Source organism: Tetrahymena thermophila (genome assembly GCF_000189635.1).
Source record: "Tetrahymena thermophila SB210 genomic scaffold scf_8254747, whole genome shotgun sequence".
NCBI classification, from domain to species: domain Eukaryota; phylum Ciliophora; class Oligohymenophorea; order Hymenostomatida; family Tetrahymenidae; genus Tetrahymena; species Tetrahymena thermophila.
Window position 1 is genome coordinate 705,340 of NW_002476507.1, and position 20,305 is coordinate 725,644.

A 20,305-nucleotide genomic window follows, 5' to 3' on the forward strand; every position below is an offset into this window, starting at 1 on the left:
TTAGTATTAAGTATTACCATTTTTCGACTAATTAAATTTGGTGAAAAAAATTGTAATCAAATTTTATTATAGACATTAAAATGTACATAGACTTATAATATAGGGTAGGTTCTAAAAATCATAGTTATGAAAATAACTTAATTAATCAATCAATCTATGTTTGTTTATTTACCACTATTTATTATATTTTAATGAATTAATTATAAAAACGCCTGATCATGAACAAAAGAAAAAAGTATAATAGTAACTGCTAAGCAAATTAAAAAAAAAATTATAAATTAATCTATATTTAATACACATTTTGATTTTTTGTGTTTATTTAAAAAAAAATAAAAGTTAATCAAATTCTATTTTATATTTTACAGTTCAAGTATCAAATAAAAAAATTATTGTTACAATTTCTCATTTTTTATATGACATTAAGGTTTATTATACTTCATATTTTAATTTACTATTACTATTTTTAACAAAAAAATAAATTTGAATCCTTTTTGTTAGTAATAGTTTGTACTCCATAAAAATAATTTATATACTTTGATAATATAAAATATATGATTAGAAATTATGAGTTTTTTACAAAATCCTCATTACAGATTAATTTAAGGTGCTTCTAATTGCAATAGCATTTTTAATTTACATTCAAAAAAATTAACCAAACAAAATTAAATAAACACTCGTTCATTAAAAAAAAAAATCAATCTTCAAAACCATTAATTATTTAATTCATCTTCTCTATTTTAATCAATATAATTTACATGAATTTCTATTTGAAGATAATATAAATTGAAGAATTAAAAAAAGTTAAAGTTTCTTTTATTAGGAATGGAAGCAATAAAAAAAATATTTTCGTTATAAATTCATAAGTAAGTCTTTACTTTAATATTTTAACTATCTTGTTTAAATAAATATGTAAAAATGAGATTTTTTACAAAATTTTATTGATTTTTTATTATGCTTTTAATTTTTGAACAATATAATTCTCGAAAAAAAATTGAATAATTTCCAAAATATAATGTATTTTATGCGGAAAAGATTTTTTACAAATATTTTAGTGATATGTTAAATTTAAATGTAATAATCTATAAAATTATTACGCGTATTAGAAAAATAAGAGATAAAATACCTTATGAGCTAATCATGCTTCTTATTTAAAGAAAAATACTTATTTTATTATTTCAGTTTTGAATGTTGACATACTTGAAATAAAAAAGTAATATAATTATCCTATTTTATCAATTTAAGCTCAGTAAGTTAAGACTAATTTTTAAAAAATTTTTTTAAAATTTAGTTATATATAAATGATTAAATGGATATTAACAAATAACACAAATTACCATAGATTAAATATTTGTTTAGCTTACTTCGATATACAAAGCATTATTTATCTGACAAATAACATACTTTCATTTGAGACAAAAGAAGTATACTTAATTTTTATCGCTTTACAATTTTTTTGAAAATTATTCCTGAAGATTTAAAAAAATCTTGAAAGTATATTACTTTCCTTTAAAATTAAAGTTTCAAAATAAAAAAAACAGAACGCGCGAATAAATCATTATTGATAAATAATTTTGTAAGCAAATAAATATTTTATCAGTTTGGTCTTACTTTATCTAAATCAGCAAAATTAAAATAGCGATTTCAAATTTTAAAGATATTTATAAGAGCCTTACACTTTTATATTGCTTTTTTAAATACTGAAAAATTTTGTATGTTTATAGCTTCCAATTCCCAATTAAAACATAATTTTATCAAAAATGCCTATCTCACTAATTGCTTGCTATTTTATGCAGAATACTGAGTTTTTTTTTTTTGTATGTAAACGGTCACTTTAATTTCACCCTTTTTAGCTTTTTTAAAATACTAAGTCATTATGAAGAAACATTTATATGTTTATAGTGGTAGGGCTTATCATGATTATATTTATTAATCGAACAGCCTTAAAAATTTTCAATTACAATTAAATTCATTATAATGAGCTTCTATAATATAACAAAATCCTTAGAATATTATATTTATAAATTCTGACTAAACGAATAAAATATATTTTTGCCATTGAAATATATTATTATTTTAATAAAACTAATTTAAAAATAAAAATTAAAAATATTTTTCTTTACTTTAAATTGATACATTTACCTTATAAAAATAATATACATTCTGAATATTAAAACCTTGAAAAAAAAGATAAATAAAAGGTTTAATGGTAATTGTTTGGTCATTAATTTGTTATATTAAATTCAAACAATACATTAGTAAAGAACATACTTTATTACAATTTACAATTTACACTATTACAAAGATGCCAAAATACTCATTTAGAAGCCAATGTTTTTGTGTGCTTTTTTTTTGAAAAAATTCACAAATTTTCCGAATAATTACATTTAAAACAATGTCTTTAAAAATTCATTTGTTTCTTATGAATTTTTCAACATATTACAATTAAAAAAGTTGAGAAATAAATATTTAATGATAAAAAAAGTAAATTTCTTTATTTGGTTTCAAGAAAATGAGAAGCCAATGTTTGTGTGTGTGTGTGTGTGTGTGTGTTTTTTTAATTTACAAATTTTTAAAATTATTACATTGAAAAAAATGTCTTTAAAAATTAGTTTCTTAAGAATTTTTCAACATATTACAATTAAAAAATTTGAGGAAATATGTATTTAATATTAAGCAAAAGTAAATGTCTTTATTCGATTTCAAAAGAAGGTATTATATTTTTACAAAATAATTTTTTCAATTCAGTTTTACTTACCATTAACAATCTTTTCTAATATGTGATATTTTTGTTCTATATTTGAATCGATTTTGTGAATAATATGCATATAGATTAGTGATCAAGAATTTAAATTTTTACTTTTAGGTAATAGTGATTATTTAAAGGCTATTCCAAGAGATAGAGTAATAGTCATTAGATTATTTTATTATTTTGTAATACTTTATTAAGCATGAACCGGATGTGAGAAAAGTGTTGCTTGTGATTAAGATAACAATCATAAAAATATAATTTATTGAAATTAAAGAATACTTAATTGATTTATATATAGAAAATTTCACTGATTTTCTCTAATCCTTTATAAATATATCACAAAAAACTATAATTATTACATTCTTATTTTTTATAATATTGTATATTTAATAATATTCAAAGTTTTTAAAATCACATAATTTTTTTAAATGAGTTATTTTTTTATGATGGATGAGTGAGTGTGTTTTTAATAGAAATACATATATATTCTTTTTAATTTATAGCTAATATGTAATAATTTTCATATTAATAAACACTGTAATACCTCCCTTAATCAAAAGTAAATTAAGAGAAGGTAATACTAATTGGTATAAAATTTTAAAAAATTAAATTATAGAGAAAATATCAATGATTTTGAATACTTCTTAAATAAGTTTTACAGTAAATAATATTAATAAGATAAATGCACCCACTAATTTTTCCTTTTGAAACTTAATAATTTTCTCAAATAGTTACTGTATGTAATGTCGTTGTGTGTAGGTAAATGTTATTACGTATTTTAATTCTTCTAAAAAATGGGAAATTAATTTTGCTATTTTTAATTTCAATCTTTTATTATACATCAATATTGAAAGAAAAAGTCTTACGTATGATTATTATTGGTGAGATAATTTTATTTCTTCCTTTGGTTAAAGTTAAAAATTAGAGAGAAAAAACTTAAAAATGATATTTCGTAAAAATTAAAAATGAGATAAGATTTTAAAAAAAATAAAACAAATATATCTATTTATTGAAATTATAATAATATCATGGAAGATAGATTTAGATTTTAGATTTTATTTGTGGCTTTTTATTAAATATGTTATTAATAAATAAAATGCAAATTAATAAATAAAAAATGATATAACCAAATTTTTTTTTACATTAAAATAAAACAAATTACAATGTTATCATCTAAATTAAAATTTACAATAAAAAAATAAATAATACAAAGTAAAACTTAATTTTTAAATTTAATCAAACACAATAATACACTTTTACTCTCTATTTAGAGTGAATAAATTAAGGATAAAATAATAAATTATTTGATTGAATTGTGAATAAAAATATAAACTGAAGTAAGGGCATTTTGTAAATTTTTTGAAAGTAAAATTCTCATAACAGTAACAAAACAAATACTTTTGACTATATATTTAAATAATATATTTTAATAGAGGGAGGATACATTAAAATAGATACATAATATTAATTATGTATTTTTTTTGATCAGTTTAATAAATTTAGGATAGTTTATAATTTTTATACGGGTTTAAAGTAATCTTCTTTTTATTTTTTTAGTTTTGGGTAGGTTATATACCTGACTATTACTAATTAATGCTTTTAAAATTTGATTAATAATAAAGTAAGGTTTAAAAAATTTATATAATTTTTCTTATTATTTTTAGAAATATTAAGCTCGAATTAAAATTCAACTTAATTAATTAATTAAATCTGGCAATTTGATATTTTTTGAATCAGGATTGTAACGAAGAAAGGATCATAAAGAACTGAAGCAAAAATCAAAAAGTAGATATTATTCTATTAAGATATTTATTTACAGTAACCTTATTTAAGAAAATTGAATTTATAAATTAATGATTTCAGAAGTAGTACAACTCACTTAATTCTTTGAATCCGCAAGTACTAAATTCTTATTGATCGCTAAATGTATTGATCATTAGAGAATCGTTTAGTTATGAAGAGGATTTAATTTTTTGAGAGGAATAAGGTGACGCAAAGCTTGATTACAAAAATATTTATTACTTAAAAGGGCTATTCTTTTGTTTTTCATCTTAAAAGATACTATTCACAAAAGGGTCGTTGTAAAGATTTTCCTTAGAGCTCTTTAAAAGGGAAACTAAGGATTTTCTTTCTGATTTCATGAATTTATAAATATTTGTCATATCAGAGACTGTGTAAGATGGAGTAGAAAGGGGAGTTTCAAAATCAAAACATATTTAAACTAATAGGGTTCCTTTTTCTTCATGCTAGAACATGCGAATTTTTTCAAGGCATTTAAAGTTGTAATTATCAAATGTTTTAACTGAAGATTATACTGTTTTGTTTGATTTAGAAAGGCGCTCTGTCCAAAAATCAAAGTAGCTCAAATCTTCAGAATAAATTTCAGGAATGCCATTGCTTGAGATATAAGATATTAAATTTGATGTATCTCCTGCTACTAGCTTGCTCAAAAGACCGCTGAAGTAAATAGATTGAACATGAAAATCATAAATTAGGCGCTCCATTTTATCTTCTTAGTTATCGTCCTGATCTATTTCTAGGAAGTAGCAGAATTTAGATTAAAGAGCTTATTCCATCTACTTTTGAGACATTTTTTTCATTTGGTCATTCTTCTTAGCATGATTGTAAGATAAGAGCTATTCTTCTAACAAGGCAGAAACCTTTTATCCTTTTTTGTTTTTAGAATTGCATAAACGTTGTTGCATGACTTTTATAGGGATTTTCTTCATTGTCACATACTCTAAATTAACACATATCCAATCCTACAAGATTTTTCTTTCTATATTTGTTACTCTCTTAAAATAATTGAAAGATGCAAGATATCTATATTGTTAAAAAGATAAGAATAAATAATTTTGTTTATTTCTGGGTAAAATTAGAAAAAAATTATTATTACATTTTTTAGAATTGTAAATAGAAAAATAAACTCTTAATTTTTTTACTTTACATCAATTCAGGATTGTTTGAACAATTTAAGTGTTTGAATTAGAATTGAAATTGTTGTAAACAAATTTAATTTGAGGAAAGAGTGTAATTTTATTTGGCTATTGGGTAATTGAATTATAAGCTTGTAAAAAAAATAATTATTTGATATGATTGATTATGATAGGAAAATGTGTAAATACATTTTTAATTCAAAATAATTGTAAAGTAAAAAATATCCACTTAATAATCAAATTAATTTGAAGTGATTTCTACTTTTTATGTATTAATTTGAGTAAATAAATTATTTCCCCAATTCCAATTTCACAGAAATAGATAATAAAATAAATGCTACCTTAAGCGAATTGACCAGTTTTTGACAAAATACTAATCAAATGCAAATGCTTTTGTATTAAAGTCTTTGTAATTTGTTATTTGTACTTTTTGTGGGTTAATTACTTTGTAAACAAAGAAAGTAATACAAGTTAATAATAAAATTTGTTAATCTTACTCTCTAATTTCATTTCTAAATTTTTAATTTGCTTCTTGCTTACTAATTTTTTAATATTAGGATTATTGCTGATCTGAATGAAATTAAACAGACAGACAGAAAAATTTCCCAATATAAAGTTTCTAATTTTTTTGATTTATTTTAGCAAACTAATTTAGACAATTTCAGTAAGTACTATTTAAGGGGGAAAATATTAAAATAATAATATTTCTAAAAAATGTAGTACATGTGTTTCTATTAATAATAATTAAAAATGTTTTTTTACCTATTTTCTTTGAGTTTATCCATTTCAGATGAAGATTCGACAATGAGTACGTCTAAGCAAGTGAGGAACATCTTTGGGAAAGGTATTTCTTAAATTCTTTTGTCTGTGAAGCGGCAAGTCTTTAAGACATATTGCTTCTTGCTATTTGAATTTTTACTATTAGTTTAGATCTTTTTGACATTCATCTCAGATGGATACTTAGAAAGCATATAATCTTCCTTGGGTGTTGCTGGATAATCTAGTTAAAAGCATGAAGACTCTTAAGTTGAGTTGAATGATAATTCTTAGCTGCAGTTCATTTCTAGTTATTATTAGGATGAGAGAGGGAGAATAAATGAAATCTTAGTGTTTAGTATTTTAGTTAGTTATTTATTTATTTTATTTTTTGAGTAGTTACCAAAAATTGATTAGTAAAAATTTTTACTTTTTTTATTTATTATAAATAAGTAATCTGATAACTAATTGGTTTTGAATGTTATAAGAAAATAGTAAACACATTAACTATAAGAGCTCAGAATTAAATATTATTGAATGCCAATATAAATAAATAGTTTGTAATTAGAGGTGGATAGTTAATTGGTTTTTTTTTTAATTGAATTTGTTAATAACCATAAATCAAGTGACGTACAATAAAATTCAATTACGCTGATTTTGATGATTTTGAAAATTCTTATTATTAAATGTAAATACAAATAAGATTGCATATCCATTTTAGCTTTTTATTCAAACAAATATTTTGATACTCAAGCAAATTTAGTTTTAGTGTAAGGTATTTTATGCACATTTTATTAAACATTAGAATTCAATTTTAAGTATGACTATAAAAATTATAGGAGGAATCAAAGATATTGTTTAGTATATAATACAATTCCATTGTTTACAGAGTATAAAATCAATATTAGATGTAAATAAAGCAAAAAAACCCATTTATTACATTAAGTAGAAGATGTGAATAAGTCTTTATTTTAATACAAAATCTTACATTGAAATTACTAAATGGACATGGTTAAAATTAGACTTTAACTCTATATTAACCTTTAAAAAACAATCTTAGATAACTTTAAATATTACTTAAAAGGTATGTTACATCTAACAACAACATACACTTAAAATATGTATTCCTGAACTGAAATTGATAAAAATCTATTTCAAGTGTTCATACAAATAACATTTATCTAATAAATTTAAAATTTAAATTATGATAGTATTTATAATACTTGACAAAAATACAAAAATTGTTAATTAATTTTTTTTTCTTCTTCTCAATAACCACTCCTTAAAATTCCTTACCCCCTTATATTTCGAAAGAATTACTATTACTTTATTTGTTTAATTAATCCCAAATAATTTTTTAAGTATATAGCTATTATTATATTATTAGAACTAAATTTTATTATGTAACATTGAAGATAATTTGGTAAAAATTTTACATTTAATTGATAATATGAGAAAAAATGTAATAGATCCAAAATAAATAATCTGAATTTATTAAGATATTTTAGATTAAAATAAAATAAAATAAATTTTTGTTTTCTCACACCACTAACTATGATATTTTTCTTTTCTAAAAATGATGCAACTTTCATAGATTCAAAATATATCTATACAATTGTCGATATGAAAAATGTTTAATATTTGTAGTATTCACTTAATAATAAAAAAAAAAATTTTATAACTGAGTGTGTTCATAAAAATAAACATAAAGTTTTTAATATTATCTTAATGTTCAAATCTCATTAAAAAATTAAAAAAGCAAAAGTTATGGAATTTAAAATAATAAATTATGCTAATATAAATCATTTTTATTTTTTAATTTATTTAGAGTAGCTTTGATAGCCAAACTTAGCAAAAACAAATAAATTTATTTTTTGAATCTATAATTTTGAAAAAATATGTTCATAAATAATAAGAGAAAAAAAAAGTATTAAAAATAAATTAAATAAAAGAAGATTCAAAAGGAAAAATCTCTCTTTTTTTTAATAATTTTAAGAATTTTTAAGATAAGATTTACATTTGTTTTCCTGTTTTTGATTAGCTTTATTAAGTTCTCAAAATTAAGTTCCAAATAGTTATTAAATATCTTTACATTCTTAATTTTTCAAATTAAAACTAAATAATAAAATTGATTCTTTGTTATTTATATTAATTGTATTTTATAGGGATAAAATAAAAAATATTTACATTATATGAATAAATATTTTCATTTTTTATTAATTTTTACCTTATATTTTCTTACTATTAGCAAATTAAATTGCTGTTAATAAATAAAATTGACAAACTTTTTTAATTTATATGAATTTTATAAATGATATTAAAAGCAGCAATAAATTATTACTTTTATTCTTTACAGCATAAGTAATTTTAATAATTTAATAATTACAATTCAATAAACTTTATTGTTAATTTAAGAATTGATTTTCAAATATTTAATTAAATTATTATTTTTAAAATTTTATGTTAATCACCACTTTTATTAAGATTTTTCTAATAAATACCATTAAGTTGTAAGTAATCTATATGATTCAATATTTCTTACATTTTTAAATGTTTTATGTGAATTTATAGATATATATTACAATTGATTATCTAAATTAATTTAAATTATCAAAAATTGTAAGGTATTTTTTTATAAACTACTTATTTCAATTACATAAATCAGATTAGTAATTAATAAGTAGAAAATTTATTATTAATTAGGATATATAATTTGAGGAATTTGGCTTACATTAATTTTTTCTCCTTATTCTAATCATTTAAGATGATAGGATATAATAAAAATGGCTTAAATTTAAGATTGACAGATCGGAATATATACATGTATAATTAATAATTGAACATTACTATCTAATTATTTAACTAGTTTCTTAAAATTCTTTGTATGTTGAAAAAAAACGAATAATAAATGAATTTTTTTATTTCATTTAGATAATATATTTGAATATTCAAGCATAATAAAATAAATTAATAAAGTTTTACATTAATAAATAGTTATTTATACAAGATGACTTATTATTGCTCTTGCAAGAATATTCAAAATTAAGATGATTCTATGATAGATAGTATTTACATTACATTTCATTTTAAATATCTAAAAACCCTAATTTATGGAAAAAAAATTGTTAAATAATTCTTAAATTAATTTCCACAAGCTTAAATCTAAAATATTTGAGCATTCAAGCAAATATCTTAATCTCTTCTTCTAGATACAATCACGTTTCATATAAAATATAAAATAAGAAATCAAATTAATTATAATTAAATTTAACTCACTATTTCTAAAATATATTAAACGCAATTATAAAACAAAGTTAAGGAAATGATTAAAGAGATTTCATTAAATCAAGTTGTTTTTGAAAGTCTATGTATGTTTTTACTAAAAAATATATTCTTATTTAATGATGCGATAATTTTTAAACTGAATTTGATTTGGTATAATAAGAGTGTAAATTACACTTAAATTATTATTTTTATTTCCTTATCTAAAAAAGTAGATAAATTTTCCAAATCACATTCTAGAATATAATCTTAGAACTACTATCTGAAAAGACCTTACTTGTTGAATGATATTTATAAATAAGCAACTTTTAATATCTGGTCAATTTCATTTTAATAATATGTAAAATAAGTGTGTAATCCTTTTGAAATTAAACTTAATATTTATCCTTCTATTTTTCTTAATTACTCTAATTTCAAATAAAGTCTGCGGATATATTTTTTTATAACTATTGGAGTGTTTGGTTGTGGTTATAGTAAAAATATACTAAGTAATCAAAAATAAGCTATTAATAGATATATATATTACAACCTAAATATTTAAATGTAAATTAATTTGTATGGCCGAAATTTGAAAGATATCTATCCATTTTTTGATATTTTTCTAAAAAATTGATTTTAGCTTAATTTTCTAAATAAATAATCAAATCAATTACATTTAAGCAGTAATTTGATACAGTTAAAATTTTCGGTTAAAAGCTTATCACTCCTTAATAAAGATTCATTCAGAGTAAACTGTAAATTAAATAAAATTAGTTAGCAAATATTAATTTAGCAATTATAACAATAATTCTAATTTATATGTAGAAAAAATTAATAATAGTGTGCTAATATAATTTATGTTTGTATCATTAAAATATTTTCAAAAGAATGATATAGACACTTTAACTGTTCTATGGTTAATATTATTTCAAAATTTATGATAATTAATTTAGAAACCAAAAATTTAAGATAAGATATTATTGATTGATTGGTTAGCTTAACTGATATTTAATTAATATTTGTTTATTATATAAATTTATTTGTGTTTGATATTACAGACCTCTCAAAATTTATTAGGGGAATAATAAAATATATTTTGTAAGATAAATTTCTAAAATCAAAAAATACAAATTATTTAATTTTACAACTTTATTTTAAATGATTATAATATTTCAAATACTATCTTAGTTTGAATATTACAGATTAAATTTACACTTATTACTATTATATCTAAATTTATTTTTTTGCATATCAAAATCTAATTGTAATGAAATGTTAAATTTTGTGTAATATAAAAGACGGAATAAACCATTTATTATATTTTAAATTAAAATTAGAGGTAGTTCATGCTCTAAGTATTTTAGACCATAGCAATAAAATTAAAAGAATATCTTGACTATTCTTATTAAATTTTTGTTAACAACCATTTTATATTCTTTAGATATAGCAAATCAAATATATTAGCAGTTAAATAGTAAATCTTACCAATTTGATTTACATAAAAATCTATTTGCTATATTTCAAATTTAAAAGTTTGTGGCTATAGATGCTTTATGCTTTTAGGCAAAGCAATAATAGTAAAGTAATAATTTATTTCCACGTTAAAAAGCAAAATTTACTATGAATTTGAAAAAATATGTAAGTTTAAAAAAAATTTATCTAATGAGTTATTATTTTTAAACAAATAAAAAATTTAATTTGCTCTGCAACGAGGATTTTAAAATAGAATATAAATCAAATAAAATTATAACTTTTATTGAATTGATCAAATATTTATTAATTGAAAACTTATTTAATTTGAATGAATACCATTTTCAAATTTTCAAAATTCTATCCAAAAATAATAATAATCAAAAAATTTTTTTGATAATAGATATACATTCAGTCAATCAGTATCACAAAAAGATACACTTGAATCAAATAAAAATTATTCAATAATTCTAAAAATAAGTTTTACATTATAGCTATTTAACAAATGCAATAAAAGTAATATCTACGTTAAAATATCTAAAAAGCGTTTACTCAATATTCTCAAATGCCATTAGATACGTTATTGGACGAAAAAAACTATATAGAGTTCTTAGATTTTCTAGTATATGATTCATTAATAATTAATTAGTTTCAATAATATAAAACAAAAAATCTATTTATAATATGCTAATTTGACATACTAAATAAATAATTATTATTTTAATAGGCTTAGAAAAAGTTTGATAGAGAAATTGGATTAGAATTATTCAACACATGTCCTAAAAAATAAAATAAATTCATAACTATTGATGATTTTATTGATGTATTTTTTAAGGCTGAAGATGAATTAGTAAGATAGATATCAGTGGTAAACTAGAAAATAAATTCATTAAATGAATAAAGAGAGGATTTGTTAGTTAAAGTAAAAAAAATATATATTTGAAAAATCAGATTTTTAAGAAGATTTTTAACAGTAAATTATTCATTTTATGTAAAGATTTAAGATGATCAGTCAAATCATAAAGCAATTTATTAGCAGCAGTAAAATCTTATGTAAATTAAGATAGACGTTTAGATGGCATAAATAGCAAGATCTTCTTTTTAAGTGGATAATCAAGCATATTATATTTTAGCAGAATGCTCAGGGTTATCTAAATCAACAGAACCATCTTAAAATTTTTATTTTAATCAAACTCTTTAAATGTAATTCATCTATATGAATTTAATTATTCTCCTAAGCTTACCTAAAAATATTTCAAAATAAAAAGATCAGTGAACCATGAAGCATAATATTTAAACCTTTATCTATTTCCTTCATCAAATTAATAACCTCTTGGTCAAATCTAAATGAATATACAAAATTTTCCTTAAGGAAAGGATCTCCCTTTTCAGGAATTTTTCCAGTCATCTTCTGGTCAACAAATCCCAATTTTCTTATAATACATCATTAATATTTAGAAATCTAAATCAGTAAAATATATATAAATTCATAATAATACTATAAAATATAATGTTTATCTTAAACAAAAGGGTTCAAAGTATGAAGATAAGTACAATGAAAAGAGTTTAAAAATATAGGAAAAGGAAAATTAACTCAAAGAAATAGATTCTAACCTTAAAACTCTTTATCTCCTTATTAGAAATTTAGATTAAATAAACTCTAAAAATGCCAACGAAGTAAAGGATATGGAGTAGTATATGAGAATAAATAAAAATATAGAATATTTAAAAAATAGCCCAAACAAATCTTAGCAGCTTTAAGAAGAATTAAAATCTAGAGAATAGCTACTAATGAGCAAATCAAATAATAAATCTGCAAACCAATCGTAACTTCAATAAGGTTTTAATCACAGGATATTTTCCAATAAATATGAACAAGACGAAGAGAACAATTAAAATATAAACTAAAAAAATTAAGAAATTCCTTACAGTTATGATGAAAGAATTTTAATAAGAAATTTTAAAATAGCTATTGGAATTTTTTTAATTATTTCTATTCTTTAAAATTTTGAAAAACCTGCTTTCATAGAAGTAAACTTAAAATAAATTTTTTTTAACTTAACAAAATACTTGTAAATTTAGATTGGTGCACTATTAGGTTTTATTAGCTTGTTGTGTACAGATGAGTTAGACGAATACTATACTCTATTTTTAAGTCTTCTCATTATAATATAGCTATGTATAGATTTTGCATGGACAATGATTTATGACTTAACTGTAATTTCAAAATTATAAAAATTCATAGTTGAACAAATATTTATAAAATAGGACTATTATGAGAGATATAAAGCTATAGATAATGAAAACTAAAAAGTGCTTATGATATTCTGTTATATTGTAATGGTGGTAGGCTTTTTTTATAAATTTTTCTTCATGCATATGGCATTTATTTATTATAACAATATTGCAGTTAAATTATAAGAAATAAAAAGTAAATTCAAAAATTCAAAAATAATTCTTTAAATTAACATACTTTATATAAAAAAGGTAGAAACATAAGTTGATCATAAAAATAAATGTTTTCTTAATATATAAAATCCAAATCATTCATTTATATGTTTGATTAGATTTTAATTGATTATAAATTAGTTAGTATTTTTTTTCTTTTCTTTGAGTTTTCCATTAGCATAAAATACTTGTGATAAAATTATTCTTTTTTTTATTTATGGTTATATGTTTTATTCTTTGATATAAGAGATAATCTCTCTTTTTGTAATAGTAGACAGTTGATATTTTTTTTTATTAAATTAATGTTGCTAACCTAATTAGCAAACTACTAATAATAAATATCATAATAAAAATTAGACAAGGCTAATTAATAAAATAATATTAAATTTTTGTTATATATGCAAATAAGATTGATGGCCTTATGCATGAATTAGCCAACTAAAAAAGTTGATTTTCTATCTTAATATCTATGAATTTCAAACTCTCAAATTTATTAAAAAAATACTTAATACTATTTGTTAATTTAATTATTTTAGTAAAAAGAATATTATTAGTTTCTTTAGCATTAGCCAATATGATCATAAAAGAAAAGTAGAATTTCTTTTTATTAGTTATAAATAGCCATGGTTCGCTTATATTCCACAAGGTTTTACTCTTTTATAATTAAAGCTCTCTCTTTTTAAAATTGTAAATTTCTGTTTTAACTCTTCATCCCATACTATAAAAATAGAATTTATTGAGAAAAGAAATGAGAATTGATGATTTAGTGAATGCATCCTCTATGTTTTATTCATTTAATGCGTTATCGAATTCTACTCTTCCTGTAATCAAAATAATCCTTTATTTTTATTTAAATAGACTAGCATATTTTTAAAAATTTAATGGATACTAAAATTTTAAAGTGATTTCTATTTATGGGAATAAACATTTATTTTGTATAAAATTTTAATAGGAACACGTTTTGAATGTCTAAAAAGATTAAAATTTTCAATTTTAGTATTAAACTGAAAATAGAGTAGATACTGTTGTTAGTGAAGGATTTCGTTTGTCATGCTATCATGCAGTAACAGGATTGAAGTATATTAGTGAAAAAAATAAAAATATGTTAAGTTGTTATTTTAAATTAAAGGTTTGTCTTAGTTACAGCACCATCTAACGCACATGAAGAGAATTTAAATATATTAAGATAGGTTTATAAAATATACTCCGATCATGTTTCTAAAGATCCAAATTATCTGGTAATTTATTAACAAAGCATATTATATAATATAATATCTTTATAAAATATAAATAGATTGATTAGCCTATTAAAAATAAGTAGTTTGATAAAGAAATAAGTGAATTGCTTGAGTGAAATATAAATATTAATTTGATTGATTCTGACTGAAAAAAAAAAATCTTTTTTAAAAAACAAACTTTTGTTTATCATTAATTGTAAATATATCTATTCATCTATACATTATTTATAGTATTATTTCTGATATTCAGCTAAAAATCACTCTAAAAATTTAAAACAAATATTTATCAAAGTTAACTTTTATTAATAAAAATAATTTATTTTAGATTTTTTCATAATTTTTAAATATTTCAAATTTAAAGAATTTAAAAAAAAGTATTTAAGAGCAAGATGGATAGCAAAAGACAAAGAAGTCTTTAAGATATATAAAATAAAATAACCAAAATTTTAAATGAAACAGGAGCATGTGACCATGATTTTGAATTTATTCAACAAAAGGCACTCTAACTTTAGTCTATTTTTCAAAACATTTAGCAGGTATTAAAAAATATTTTTTTACAGTTTTAAATTTAAATTAATTAAAAAAGAGCTGCAGTGAATACTTTTAGTAAATGAATGATATAGAAGAAGCCATGTAAGATGATATAAAAAAGTTTTTCATGGAAAATCTGTAATAAATGAAATAGTAGATTGAAGATTTTAGTGATATTTTGACTCAAAGGTAAAATTTCTTAGAAAAAGTATTATTTATTTTTCAAAATTTTATACTATTAAAATAAATTAGAAGCTAATTGCATGAAGAAACTCTTAAAAACCTATAAAATATATAAATTTTGAATAGCCAATTAATGGGATCAAAAGAATAATGGAATTAATCATGAAAATATATCTTCAATTTTATCTTAAGTACTAATAAAACTAAATTTAGTTTTCTTTTTAAGTGATAAATTGATAAATATTTTGATAAAATTAATAAGTGAATAAATATGCTTTATGCAAATATAGTAAGTAATACATAGATAGATTGATGTATTAATCAAATTTTATAGTTTTATTATATATAAATTTATATTCTGAGTTATTAAATTATCTGCTAATTATATTATAACGTTTTTCTAATGTAAAATGTAATTTTTAATGTACTTCTGTGTTTTTCGCACATCTAAGTATATATATTAATCATATGTCAGGCCTTTTAATACTTATTTAAAAAAATGAATAAAATATCTTCTACAAAATATTACATAGCTAAATTCTTTTAGAACGAAGCATTTGAAATCTGGGATTAGCTAACTTACTTTGAAGCCAAGATAACAGCTTAATTTAAAAATAAAATTTATATATGATATTTGAGATATTTTATATTTACATCCCAGCTTGACAGCCTTAGAATATTGGTTAGTTTCGTTAACTTATGTCTACTAAAGGTCTTTTTTAGCAATCATAAACTTTTGTAGTAATCTTTATTTTTTAAAATTAATAATTCATATTTTAAATAAATTAACTATTCTTTTTACCTTTCAAATTCGATTGAACGGAGTTTAACTTGTTCTTCTTTTCCTGCTTGAATGCGTTTTTAAAGCGCCTATAGTTCTGTTGAATGCTTGATTTTCAATTAAGAAATAAGATTTTTCATTCTTTTTTACCTCTCAAATTACTTAATTTAATATGAAAAAATTGTATTGAAAACAACATTTTTATTAAATTGAATAAGAATGGATACATATTTTTCTATTTCTTCTCTTTCTACTTAATAAATCTTCTACTTAATTATGTGAGCTTGCATATAACTTTTTTTTAAGTTAATTATAATAGATTTAGGTATCAATAAATATAAGTAATTTACTCTTCATTTTTAGCTAACTCAGCTTCAACCTTCCTGAGATTCAGTAATTCAGTGCTATCCTTAGGGCGAATATCAAGTGATTTTTCAAGGTCTTTTATAAAGCTATCCATTTCCATCTTAAAAAAATATAATATTAATATAATTCATAAATGTAGAACTTTATTTACTTCTTGTTTTTAAATAAGTTCTTTCTCAACCTTATTGGAGTTTTCATCGTAATCAAAAACTTTTTTGTCCCAAAAACCGTTGAACTAATCCATTTCTTCTAAATAGGCCTTTTGAATTTCACTCATCTTTCATTTTAAGTTTATATTTTCAATAAAAAAGCTATTTTTAATGTAAGTTACTTCTCTAGAGTGCCTCGATTTTATATCTTCTTTTGTTCTTTTTTCAAGTAAGATCTTTAATTCTTTAACTCTTTGCTTAGCCATTTCAGCCTCTACATATTTACTTTCACTTTGACACTATTTCTGATGTAAAATCAATGTTTCTCTATTAAAAAATATATGTTGTTAAATAAATTTTAATAAATTATGAGTAAATTACAGCTAATCTTCTAATTCTTCTATTGAAATCGGTTCAGGAATTACAACTGAAGGCATAGCTCTAACAGACTTAAATCCTTAAGTCAAAGATTTGGATTTTGTTATTAATTTTGTGTTAGTGTTTATCTGAGCTGGAGTTAATATATTTTTACTACTGGGATTTAACTAGCTTTTTTTAGCTGAAGCAGAGTTAAAATTGGTTGCCTATAAAACTTTACCTTAGGTACAATTTTTTTAAGAGCTATAAGCTAATTTTGAAATTTTAGAAAGGATCTCCATATTTTCTTTCTCTTCAGGAATCTACTCTAGGGAATTCATTTTATAAAAGAAGCAAACCTCTACTTTTAAACAATTTTTGATAAGTGCGAATAATTAATTAACTTAATTTTTTATTTGATTTCAAGTTTTTGATAATTTATAATAGCTATTTTTTTCGCAAAATTTTTTAACAGCTAGGATTTGAATTTATCAAATATAATTACAGTTAGCAAAGATCGAAGTCAAAACAAAGTAGAATAATATTAACTTTCTTTCGTTAGCGAACTTAATTTTCTTTTTTAAATGTAAATTTTATTTATTAATATATTTATAAAAAATATTATTTCTATCAATCTATAAATCTATTAAATTAATTTTACATTATTTAAGAAAAGAGAAAATAAATTATAAAAATACTTATTTGTGAAATGGAAAAGCAAGAAGAGCTTTTTGACAATAGAAATGAGTTTATAATAAAATCAACTTTGGATTTATCATAAAATAGTGATCAAGAATAAAAATTTTAATAAATAAGCTCAAAAATAAAAGAATAAGATGATGGGTCAAGCTATTTTGAAACAAAATATAATTATGATAAATAATTGTATTAGACACATAATATTCAAGAAAAGCATCAATTACTAAATTTTGTTAATGATGAAGAATAAAAGTAAATAAATCAATTAAATTCTTTAGTTAAATGAATCAAAAATTTAATATCTTAACATAGGAGTGATTAATCATTATAGAATGAATTAAAAAATTTATAAAATGATTTAAATTAAGAGAATAATGCTATTTAAAATTTATAGCATAAAGAGAAAGTTTAAAATGAATGCTTAACTGAACAAATTCATGTAAAATTTAAATTTAGATATTAATCATCAATTAATATTTTATTAATTCATCTAGGAAATTTATTTTCAAAAAATGGAAGGAAACAATATTTTGAGTGCAGATCAAAATTGTAATGATTAAATTGATGATTTTGAAGTTTAAGATAATTAAATCGTTGAAGAAATTAGTTATAAAAATTTAAGAATAGATTCTTTTTTTTAGTAAAATAAATTTATTGAGTTCTTCAAATAAAACAACTGGATTAAAATTACATTCATAAAAGGTAAATACCATATTAAGGGAAATAATTTAAAATTTTTTTATAGAATAGATAGGTTCTTATACGAAAGCTTTACTATCTAAAATAGATGATGCATTATCAGAATGTAAAAAAATTTAAAAGCCTATTAGACTTTAACTAGAAGCTCATCAAATCAGCATACTTTTCTTAGTACCGTTGTGTAAAAGTCTAATTTCCTTTCCTAATTTAGTTAGCCTTTAACTAAATTTAAGCAAAAACTATTTAAATATGAATGCATTGCAGGATTTAGGGTAGGCAATATAATTAACAAGGAATGTAAGATTTTGGGATATAGATTTAAGTTATAATCCTAAGTTAGATAATATTGGACATCTAATACTCTAAGATTTGAGTTAGTTGAAATAATTAGAAAAATTATCAGTATCTTTGAATAATACTAGCTAAAATAGTTAGTGTGCTTTGTTTGCAGCAAAATGTGTCTGTAATAATAAACAAACTTTAAGATAAATAAACTTTTAATTTAGAAATTGCTTTTAAATTTCAGATGATTCTATTCGTTCTTTATTTAATTAAATATATGAAGTAGAATTAATTAGCTCGCTTGGATTAGGTTTAGATGTAATTAAAATAAATAAATAGACATCTAAAAAGCTATCATAAGTATTTATCTTACTTTTTACTTTTAATATTTATTTATATTTTATAAAAAATAAAACAGATTTTAACAAAACATTAACAGATGACAAATTTGACTTTGAATTTATCCTAATGTGAAATAAATAAAAGATAGTTTTAAAGTATCGCTATGTCTATTTACAATATGAGTTCAATTAAAAAACTCGAATTTGGCTGCTTTAGCTACAAATAAAACTCATTTATATAAGATACAATAGGAACAATACTTAAAAATAAATATATTTTAGATGATCTATAATTAGATTTGAGTGATAATTCCTTAGAAGATGATAACTTATATGAGCTAGTTTAGTGTTTAAAAAATTTACCTGCCTTAAAAAATGTAAAATTTAATTTATCAAAAAATTAATAATTTGGCAAAAGTGTTATCCATCTAGCAAATTTATTGAAAGAAAAAGAAATTAAAGGAAGTCTAGATCTAAGGTATTGCAAGATAGACTAAAATATTATAACAAAGATTTCTAATATGCTGATTATGCAATTATACCTCACTCAAAAATGAGGAAATAATTTAATTTAGATATTAATTCTAATTATTATTAAAAATAAAAAAATTAAAATCATTCAAAATTTTATATAAAATTAAATTGATGTAAAGTAAAATAAAATAAAATATTTTAATTTTTTCAAAATTATTTTTAGTTAAATTGCTTTGTAAAAAAAAATATTTTAACAAAAAGAAATTAAAAATTTTTGTAGTAAAGTAAAACAATACAATTTAATTAGAATTATTATATTTTAATACTTTTAAAAGAATATTTCTAACCAAATATTTAAATTAAAAAATTTTGTTAAAAAGTTAACTAGTTTTTTAACATATTATGCAATTGAAAAAAAATATTTATTTTTTATTTATTTATTTTTTGTTAATCAAATCAAAGTGAAATCATTTATTATTTATTTATTAAAGGTTTGTATAACCTTGCTATAATATTCAAGCTAGCGTATCTTTTATAAAAAATTTTGGAAAATTCTACACCTTAAATTAAATTTAATAAATATTT

At 20.4% G+C, this 20,305-nt stretch overlaps 6 protein-coding genes across 6 annotated transcripts; 4 read left to right on the plus strand and 2 right to left on the minus strand. All coding sequences in view use genetic code 6, as the record gives it.

The window, feature by feature from the left end:
- Nucleotides 1–4,608: 4,608 nt before the first annotated feature.
- On the minus strand, nt 4,609–6,746 carry TTHERM_00145590 (hypothetical protein; the record flags this gene model as incomplete). Its single annotated transcript, XM_001011199.2, has 2 exons — nt 4,609–5,572; nt 6,448–6,746. 2 exons carry the CDS (start codon nt 6,744–6,746, stop codon nt 4,609–4,611), a joined length of 1,263 nt encoding a protein of 420 aa, XP_001011199.2.
- A 4,931-nt stretch (nt 6,747–11,677) lies between these two features.
- Nucleotides 11,678–13,676, plus strand: TTHERM_00145600 (transmembrane protein, putative; the record flags this gene model as incomplete). The annotated part of the gene is made up of 8 exons (XM_001011200.2): nt 11,678–11,794; nt 11,900–12,094; nt 12,170–12,375; nt 12,441–12,642; nt 12,703–13,203; nt 13,255–13,389; nt 13,441–13,603; nt 13,660–13,676. 8 exons carry the CDS (start codon nt 11,678–11,680, stop codon nt 13,674–13,676), a joined length of 1,536 nt encoding a protein of 511 aa, XP_001011200.2.
- Nucleotides 13,677–14,089: 413 nt separating this feature from the next.
- Nucleotides 14,090–14,974, plus strand: TTHERM_000145609 (sybindin family containing protein; the record flags this gene model as incomplete). Its single annotated transcript, XM_012796359.1, has 5 exons — nt 14,090–14,266; nt 14,351–14,443; nt 14,573–14,697; nt 14,750–14,858; nt 14,915–14,974. 5 exons carry the CDS (start codon nt 14,090–14,092, stop codon nt 14,972–14,974), a joined length of 564 nt encoding a protein of 187 aa, XP_012651813.1.
- Nucleotides 14,975–15,157: 183 nt separating this feature from the next.
- On the plus strand, nt 15,158–15,738 carry TTHERM_00145610 (hypothetical protein; the record flags this gene model as incomplete). The annotated part of the gene is made up of 3 exons (XM_001011201.2): nt 15,158–15,394; nt 15,445–15,578; nt 15,642–15,738. The coding sequence occupies exons 1-3, from the start codon at nt 15,248–15,250 to the stop codon at nt 15,736–15,738; spliced, it is 378 nt and encodes a 125-aa protein (XP_001011201.2). The 5' UTR covers nt 15,158–15,247.
- A 298-nt stretch (nt 15,739–16,036) lies between these two features.
- On the minus strand, nt 16,037–17,566 carry TTHERM_00145620 (hypothetical protein; the record flags this gene model as incomplete). The annotated part of the gene is made up of 9 exons (XM_001011202.2): nt 16,037–16,058; nt 16,102–16,174; nt 16,227–16,318; nt 16,375–16,514; nt 16,581–16,647; nt 16,704–16,819; nt 16,871–16,996; nt 17,051–17,195; nt 17,250–17,566. The coding sequence occupies 9 exons, from the start codon at nt 17,564–17,566 to the stop codon at nt 16,037–16,039; spliced, it is 1,098 nt and encodes a 365-aa protein (XP_001011202.2).
- A 368-nt stretch (nt 17,567–17,934) lies between these two features.
- Nucleotides 17,935–19,803, plus strand: TTHERM_00145630 (elongation factor Ts protein; the record flags this gene model as incomplete). Its single annotated transcript, XM_001011203.2, has 5 exons — nt 17,935–18,176; nt 18,237–18,363; nt 18,419–18,626; nt 18,670–19,265; nt 19,324–19,803. The coding sequence occupies 5 exons, from the start codon at nt 17,935–17,937 to the stop codon at nt 19,801–19,803; spliced, it is 1,653 nt and encodes a 550-aa protein (XP_001011203.2).
- Nucleotides 19,804–20,305: the final 502 nt, after the last annotated feature.